The 9351-nt window shown below is 45.0% G+C and overlaps 1 protein-coding gene across 3 annotated transcripts in view; it reads left to right on the plus strand.

Moving 5' to 3' along the window:
• The window catches only part of SYNDIG1 (synapse differentiation inducing 1), a 226800-nt gene extending 223799 nt beyond the window's left edge, over window positions 1–3001 (plus strand). For all 3 annotated transcript variants that reach the window (XM_045833609.1, XM_045833607.1, XM_045833608.1), the window contains one exon: window positions 1610–3001. In XM_045833609.1, coding sequence (XP_045689565.1) covers window positions 1610–1768 — 159 coding nt within the window. In that variant the 3' untranslated portion in view covers window positions 1769–3001. The remainder of the gene's footprint in view (window positions 1–1609) is intronic.
• Window positions 3002–9351: the final 6350 nt, after the last annotated feature.

Here is a 9351-nt window from a genome sequence, read left to right on the forward strand (position 1 = left end):
GATAGCAACAAGGAGGGTGCTAATGGCAGAGATAATAGAAAATTCCATTTTAATGGAGAATGGCTGCTTGGCTGAGGATGGGCAGTTACAGTGAATTATATTCTAGGATCTTGGAGTGTGGGAGTACTGCCAGAAAAATAAAACTCAGCTAATTAAGACTTAATTACTACTGTCTTATGAGGTTTCCCATTTTGTATTCTCTCACCCCTGCTTTGTTAAAAATTATTGGTGGTTAGTTCCCAAGCTCACTTCCAATTTAAAAACTTTAGGGAGGAAGAAGATATAAAAACTTATCTTTGAGTTCCAAAAATTAGGGAAAAGAGAGGGCAGCCATGAAGTGGACCAAAGTCCCTTCTCAACTCAACACAGCTCTAGACCTCATCAGATCGAGTCAGGACCACAGAGGACAGAAATTCATTTTGTGAGTCCTCTCAGAGTTTCACCTTTTGTGGTCCATTGCAAAGGCCTTGGTATTTTTAGTTTGACTAAAAAATATACTGACTCCCATACCTGCCTACACAATGTAGAAATACCACTGCTGACACATGGAAATAGGATCTGGCCAAAATCTGGTTTCTGGAGATGGGCCAGACAGTGAGTTATGACATTCTACCAGGGGAGTTGGCTCTGCCTTTACCCTGACCATAAAGAATCTCCTGCTAAAGTGGGGTCACCCCCCTGAGTATCCCATGACCCTCCTGGGAGTTATACCCTCTGGCAGCCTCCACCTCCATTTGCCAAATGAGGCACCATTTTACTAGGGGTCCCTCCATGATGGTCATAGCTAAATCACACAACACTACCCACACTCCTGGTGTTGTTTCTATCTTTACTCTTAGAGCAGAACAAGGAAGAAAGTGTTTAGGGTTGATACCTGGGTCTATCACAAAACATCAAATCATGTACAGCATCCAAAACCTCCATATCCTGCTACCTCATGGCAATAAGAAACATGGTTTAAACCAACACCTTATTATGTAATTGAGCAGACAGAAATCTAAATATTGGTCTTACATCAAATCACTTTATTGATGTATGAATCGTAACAAATCTAGATGAGTAAGGGAGCGACATGATAAGGAAAATATAATTCCAAGGCCATTAGCTAAAGACTAGAGTCTCAAGTATCCTGCAATCAATTTTAATAATCTCATGCCACAGTGTCTTCCCTGGGAAACGAGAACCATGATATCCTTCTCCATACTCTTATTATACTGTAAAGATTAAATAAGGTAAGTATGAACATGCTTTAGAAAATTTAGTGTTATTTAAAAGAAAGGAAATGTCATATTGGGTAGAAAGCAGGGCACTAGAGGTGTAATATCTATCCCACTTTTGGCACACTGGTATCCAAGAACTCAAACCCCACATTTGTGGTGCTCACCTGGGCTACTGCTGACCATGGGTATTTTCTTGAATCCTTACCAGTTAGAGAGAACTGTTGTTATCATTTGGGAGCACAGTTTCCCTTGGCGAGTACTCTCTCCTTGGAATCAGTTAAGTCCAAGGTTGGAAGGGAGACAGGTGAACCATATACTCACTTCATTTGTTTTGACTTGCTCATCTTGATTTTCTTTTTCTTTTCCCTCCTTCCTTTTCAACTCTGCAGACCAATAAAGCCATGGCCAAGGGGGATTTCCACCAGGCCAGCACCAGCTCTCGGCGGGCCCTGTTCCTGGCTGTGCTCTCCATCACAATCGGAACAGGCATCTACGTGGGCGTGGCTGTGGCCCTCATCGCCTACCTCTCCAAGAACAACCACCTATAAGCTTTTTCTGGGCACAGAGGGGAAAAAGTTGGGGCCAGTTGTGTGTAGATGCAGAGCAAGAAGGACTAGCAAGGGAGAAACACCTGTGTGATGATGTGTAGTATAAATTATTGCCAAAAACTCCATAACACCCTGAAATTTTCTACCCATAAATTTCTTTTGTTTTTACCCTTTAATTTTCATAGCACTGTGTAGAACATGAGATAGATAAGCATTGCTAACCTTTGCAAGTGGAAGCTTCAGAGATCCTTACCCTTGATGCTGTCTTTGGATGGATTCTGGTAGTTTAATGACAGTGCAGCTCTCTCTGCAGCCTGCCAGTGCCTGGAATGCCATTGCATTAGCAATATACAAATAGTAAAAATGTGTTTATTTTTTATGGAATATAGCACAATAAGCAGAAGGCAGGGGATGTGTCATTCTTCTATCTGTTGCCCTGCTTGACTCCTCTGGCATGCCCCCAGTCTATGCACCTTCCATACAAAAAGAAAACAGTGCTGAGCAAGAAGAGACAAAACTGTTGGCAGAAACACCACTGTCATTGGTTTTCAATGGGTCCAGTCCTGAGAATTCAAAGTCATACTAGTGTGGGACCTGTCCCCAGGCCCAGTCTTTCATTCCCTCCATTCCCCAACCTAGGATCATCTGGCATCCCTTGGAAGATGTACAAACTCAGCAGTCACCACACAGAAATTTGTAGTCTTGGGCCTCATTTATCTAGGTTTGGGGGGAGCAGGCCACAGTCTGTCCCAATATTTCTCCCAGAAGGACCTGAAGGTTTGCTCCAAGAACTCAAGACAAAGGAGCTATGGACACCATCTCAGCATAAAGACACACGCTTTGGCAGTCACCTTGGTGATAAGCAGCAGCACTAATGATCTAAAAAGGAGATGAACATTTTCTGTTGACTAAATGAATAGTTATTTTCTTGTCATTTTTTAGTGCAACTATTGCTTCAGGCTGCTTAAATTATCAAATGAATGCTGAGAAATAAGTAACCACAAACATTTTAATGCCATTTTATTGCTGTTTCATGAGTGTTCATTATTTAGCAAAAATTATCTTTTAGCTCGTTTGCTTAAAACTTTTCTCTCTGATTAATACTATTTACTGGGTTTCACTTAGTGTTTTTACTTGTTCAAATAACTACAGAGCCATCCAGGACTCAGCTGCTGAAACAGTAGTAGGGTCTCTAAGATGAGAATTACATTATCTCTGACCACTTGAACACTGTTAATGTGTATTATTGTCCTGATATTCTTAGTGTACATTGAGACCATCTCTATAGATAATGGTTGGACTCCAGAAATTACAGAACTCCTGCTTGCCTGGGTCCCAGCACCAGATTTCTGATTTGATTGATTAGGGTGTAGCCAGGTGATTCCAATGTGGTGCGGGAGTTAAGAACCACTGTCCTGGAATTAGGATTCAGGTCTGATTTCCCTCACCCTTGACCTTAAATACACAATATTCTGAAAGTTATTAGCACTGCCTTTCTGGGTCACATCCAAAATCTATTTCCATTTGGTTATAATGGATACTTCAAAAATGTCCTCTAAAAAGAATACATGGAAGAAACGCAAATGTCCCTGTATGAATTAGAGTCACCTAGTGATAGCATGGATTTGGGATCCAGCCAATCTGGATTTGAATCTAGTTGTGCTACTTTCTAGCTGTGTGATCCTGGGTGTACTTCTCTGAACTTTATATCTAGAAGAAGATTATAAGTGAGACCCACTTCCTAGAATTGCTGGTATGTGTAGAAACACAGAACCTATCTGCTTGGCATGGGTCATGTGAAGGAACTGGGGTGGTCACTGTTATTTTCAGTGCTCAGGTAGTCATCCCATGGCTTATTTGTGCCCTCTCATCTTTTCAGCCCAATCTCTCAGGGTTTATTTATAAGGAGCTACTGTGTGAAATGAGCTTCTTTCTATATTCCCTAAAACAGTTCATTTAAAGTTCAAGAGGTTTCCATAGTTCTGTGTCTTTGGATATGGTTAAGAAGTAGAACCAACCTTGTGTGTTGCATCCTGCCATCTCCACTTCCACTTCCACATCGTGGTTGGTCCACACTAGCCTCTTTGTGCCCACATACCCTGATTCCTCCCAGGCCAGAATTTCCATTTTCTCTCAGCTCCTGCCTTTCTGGGTGAGCAAGCTTTCATTTAAAATGGCTCCCCTCCCCCTGTGTCAAGGAACAGCACCAAGACCACACGTGGTACCATGTGGTGTGGATGGTCACATGTATGTGCAAGTGTTAGGGCCAAACTTGACTGGACAGCTGAATGAAGCACATGTGACCCCACAGCTCACCTGATAGGTAGACACAGTGGGGGAGGTGGTTGCATGTCATCTTCAGTGACCATTAGTGACGGCTGAGCAGCACTGAAATCTTCTAGGTATGTGGGGCTGCCATGCATCCCTAAATTTACATTGTCCTAGCTGTCACTGCAGCCACCATGGATGAGGCACTGGCCTGCACAGACCCTGTACTAGGCAGGCTCACATTATCATGTAGTCCCAAGAACACCCGTAGGTAGGTAAAAAGGTGACAGAACTGAGGTTCACAGTAGGGAACTCACCCATCACTGCACAAATGGCAGCTATAGTAACCTCAAGCCTGGCTACTCCTCCAGGCAAAAAACTTCTAGTAGAACACTTCTAGTAGAACCATGCTTCAATCCATATCCCCCACTGTGGTACAGCCTTTACTTCCTTAGCAGCTCACTTCATTCTTTTAAAAACTTTTTTAGGACCATTTTATTGACAGACAGACCCAGAGCACATAAGTAATTTTCCCCTAAATCATGTGCCTGGAAAACAGCAAAATAAAGGTGTACCCTAGTCCATTGGATCCTAAGACTCATTGGCTTCCTCTTACACTGTACTGCCTCAGCTGTGGCTTTGCAAGAGAAAAATTGCATCTGGGCCAAGATCCCATTGTTGGTGCATCAAGACTCTAAGGACTGGAAAGGCACTTTTGGTTTATGTCCACAGCCTGTCTTTGCCACTGGCTAGTAGGATAATATGGGGAGAAAGATGGGAGGGTTGGGGTAACTTAAATGGAAAATGACATCTCAGCAAAGGTATTAGGGCATATTTTGTACCTGTGCAGTGCTATGCTTCCCACATTCTTAGAGGCATCCATGACCAACCTATCTCCATCTTCTGAAAGGTTCTTATCATCCCTGTTTCACTAGGCATGCTTGCCTCATCAGGTGTCTTCAATTTAACCAGGTGTCCCACTTCACGAAGTATACCAACTTTTCCAGATATTCCAACACTTACCAAGGAACTACAATGAGTCTGAGGAGAACATGGTGAGAGAGGCCACATCTGTAGGTCATTGTGTCATCAGTAGCTTCCCAAGATGCCACAGACAGTTGAGCCAAACAGCTTAGTGGGAACAGGGCCCTGACAATAGGACCAGCCTCTTCAAAAACTGGGCAGAGAATTCCTAACACCCAGCCACTGACCTGGCCCTCTGAAGATGCTAGAGGCCTTCATCATCTGAAGCAACCTCTGGGTTTAAAATGTATTAATAGAGCAGCTTCCCATTTACCAATAACTCCTACTGCTCCTGAATAGATAAATGTCAAATGGTCACTACAACTAAAACCAGGGCTCAAACCAGGGCCTTTTCAGAGCCCCTTGGCCGAGTTTCTGGGCCTCGCCTTTGAGGTTTTAGAGGGACTCTGAGAGGCCTCTTCTGGACTGGCTTCAGCAATAGCCCTTATGAGGCCAGTTTTGTGTTTCACCCTCTCCCCCTCAAAAACCACCTGCATTTGTTGTAATGGGTGTTAACATCTGTGGACCCAACTTACCAATAAACCATTAAGTGTAAATTCAGACCCTGAGCTGAAGTTGGCCCTTTTGAATATGAAGCTGCCCCATCTCCTATCCAGAAACCACCTTTGCATCTGTGCTCTGCTCTTGATTCCATTGGGAGCATCAGGGGAAGCCAGAAGTTCTGTGAAGCTGTGGCTGTAATGTACCCCCTCCCAAGACCTCTTGAAAGCCCCTCCCTGGTCTTCAGGATGAGTTGAGCTTCTGCTTAGGGTGGGGGAACCTCACTACCCTGGGATTCTCATCTGAAGACTGCTCATCTTAACAAAGCAATGGTGGATGCTAGACCCACAGGCACTCAAGGCATACAGACCAATGGCTCCCTGCCAAACAAGTATGTAAATCAAATAACAAATTTGTCACTGAGCCCTGCAGGAGGGGGTCAGGGCTCCATATGGCTGAGGAAGACAGGAGTTGTCGGCCCTGTGTTTAAGGTATAGCATGGTTCTCTGGGCCAGTAGTTGCCCTGTATTGCAGGAAGATTGTTGATGAGAGCAGTGATAAGATCCAGTACAGCTGCCCCACAGAGGAGGGCATGGTGACCTTAGGCATGGAGTGCCCTGTGGGTCTTTGTAGTAGGGAGCGTGTTTTGAGTGAATCACAGGTCAGCTGAGGATTCTTGCGGGCTCTAAATATTTGCCCTTATCCACCAGGTGTAAAAGAGAGCATAGCAGGATCAGGAGGAGTGATTGGGGTGATGGGGTAAAAGTGGGAGCTTCCAGGAGCAAGCACTGGGCTGGAGACATTCCTAGAAGTGAAACTAGCCTGGGATTTTCAAACTCAGGCAATGGGGAGAGGAGCTGGAATGTTTGAAATTTCTCAGGCTTTTTGCTTCCATTGAGTTCAGTGCTGTAACTGCTCTGGATTTTGGCCAATGATTCCTTAGCTGTTATAATGGATCTGGCCTTCAGGCATTGAGGTGACTGTCCTTACAGTGGAACAGTGCTGTCAGTCTCCTCTGTCACCTGGAAGCCTTTTCCTCTATTAGAGAGTGAGCTCAGAGCAGTATGTCTCAGACCAGTGAGACAGGTTTATGAATCTGAATTCAGCATCTAGGGCTGAATAGCCCTAGATAAGTAGAGTAATGTGGGTAAGTAGAGTAATGTGGGTAAGTAGAGTAATTTCCACAATGCTGGACCAGAGGCCACCAGGGAACCACATAACTCCACCCTTCCAGCACCTGATCAGAAATCAGATCCACAGGCCCAGAACTGTGTATGGGAAGGGTTGCATGTCACTCCTTTCCAGTGAAGAAGGGAGGGCCAAATTTGAAAATTGTGGCTGGATGGGGTCCAGTAGGAGCCTTGAGAGCTTCAGTCTTATTCACAGGATTTATTCATTCTGGGTCCTCCAACATCACTTTGCAAAAGAACCAAAGAAGGCATGATGCTGCAAGGCTGCCTATTCCAGGTCAGTACAGTACAAGCACTTGCTGAGCACCTACCATGAACAAAAGCTGTGGTGGGCCCTTAGGGGACAAAGACAGGAAGAGATCAGATCTGGGGATGCTCACGGCCTTGTGGGAGACAATGTAGGTCTGGCAGCCAAGACTGTGGGTACCAGCACATAAAGTTAGGGCTTTGATATATTGATTTGAAGGGATAAAACTCAGCCTATCATACCACCCAATCTCATGCATCTTCCATGCCTATGACTGCCTGCCTCTCTCCACGTATACTGCCATAGTCATCCTGAGCCCCTCACCACATTTTCCCTCCACCCCTGTCTTCAGCCTCAGCCACATCCATCCATCTGTCTATCTGCCTATGCCTATGGGCCCTAAACAAAACCTGTGTTTGATGGACAAAAAAATTCATGTCGGCATTTTGTGGTCCAATACCCCAATCACCCTCAATCCAGGGCAGGGAATCTAGCTTGTGCCTGTGTGAGATCCTAACCAGGTTGGAGTCACCTGAGCCAAGCCCCCAAAATCCTTCAGGCAAACAACACTCCAGTATCTGAGACAGAATGAGCCAGGCTTACCCATAGCTACAAAGCCTCTGAGGCTGAAGCCATGCTTTTCTCACTCAGCCTGCCTTTGGGCCATCCATAGCTGAACACTGACAGACTAGGACACCCAGTATAACTCAGAAGGCTCAGCTTCAGGCTCTTCTCATCTCAGTGGGGAGACCCTGGGTAACTGGCCCTCTCAGGTCAGTTCTGGTGGGGGTGGTGGGGCTTGCTGGGACACAGGTGGGAGATACTTGGACACAGGGCTACACCCAGTGGGGACCAGAGACGAATTGGAAAGGATGTCCAACTGCTAGTGTTGGGACAATGTGCTCGTAAGCACCAGGGTGCCCCAAGAATACTTGGCAGGGAATTTTCAGCTAGGGAGGTCCCCTGTGAACCTGTCTCAGTGTTGAACCCAAGGACCCTTCAGCTGCTTTTACATGGCCCTGTGTCTGAAACACAAATGCTTTACTAGGCATTGGGTGCCTGATACAAGGAATTTGGTTGGCTGACATGCTGTAGTGTCAGAACTATAACCACATTCTTCCCAGACAGCCTTAACCAATGGCTGAGCCAGGAGGTAGCACAGAGCCTGGCTATTTCTACAAGGCCAAGTCTCCTCTGCCAGTACTCTTTGCTGGGGTAGCTTATGGCTGCCAAACCGCCCTGTGTTTTGACAGTTCCCCCTGCCCAGTCCAGCTTATTCCATTTCAAATTCACACCTGTTACCCCCCCAATAAACTTTTTTATCCTCCACCCTGAAATTGCATCCTAGAGAACCTGGCCTATAACAATTCCCACTGATGAGATCTGGGAAATGATGTCACAGATTTTAAAAAGTTGAAGCTCAAAAAAAGTGAAAGGATGTGTCCAGAAGTCATGAGCAACTTTAGACAAACCACAACTACCTCCACTTTCCCAACACCAAACAAACAATCCACACTGCAGTTTGTGAAATTTCTTCACATAATTCACTTTGTCTGCACACATCTCAACCTCGTTCCCTTCTCACAGATGACACTGAGGCCCTAGCAGTAACCTACTCCAGAATATACCTGCCTTCCCCTGGGCTCCAGGACCTGCATCTTTTCTCTATATTTTCCCTATATTTCCTCTGCCACTGCCCCACACAGAACAGCTCCTGCTCTGACAGGAGCCCACTGGAGCTGCAGGGAAAGCATGTTCACTGCTCACTGACACTGAGGTGGGTGATCAGCCCACACAGATTCAGTCTGATGGATACAAGCTTGATAGGCTTAGAAAATCCACTGTGGATCCACAGCTCAGGATAAACTTTGTCTCTCTGTCTACAAAAGAGAATAAGCTTGTGTTTGTTTGCAGCAGGCCCTTGTTAGCAGAACCGAATGGAAAGGGTATCCTTAATATTTAGTGTAAATGTTTATACAATCGTAATTTTCATAATCATGACAGCTTATACTGTTTTTCATTCTGTGTTATCTGTGCAATTAAACTTTCCCAATTTTCATTGCTTATCACACATTAAAGAGATCTCCTGCTGGACTAAAACTCAGCTCAGTTACTCTGGGAGCAGAGCCAGATTATGGTGACCTTGTTGGGAAAACTCATCATTTCTAAGTTGTGTGCCAAAGAGGAAAATAAATATGTTTTTCAGTTTAAAAGTTTGATAAGTAAATCTGATTCCTTTGAAAATGAACCAGACTACCTATTCCACCCACAGTCCAGCCATAGCTCCTAGAAGGTGGACCTCAGACAATGTGGAACAAAGGAACCTGAGCAAGTGGGCTGCCCCAGGATCTGCT

Source organism: Phyllostomus hastatus, unplaced genomic scaffold (genome assembly GCF_019186645.2).
Source record: "Phyllostomus hastatus isolate PE091 unplaced genomic scaffold, TTU_PhHast_1.1 phas_contig_17, whole genome shotgun sequence".
NCBI classification, from domain to species: domain Eukaryota; kingdom Metazoa; phylum Chordata; class Mammalia; order Chiroptera; family Phyllostomidae; genus Phyllostomus; species Phyllostomus hastatus.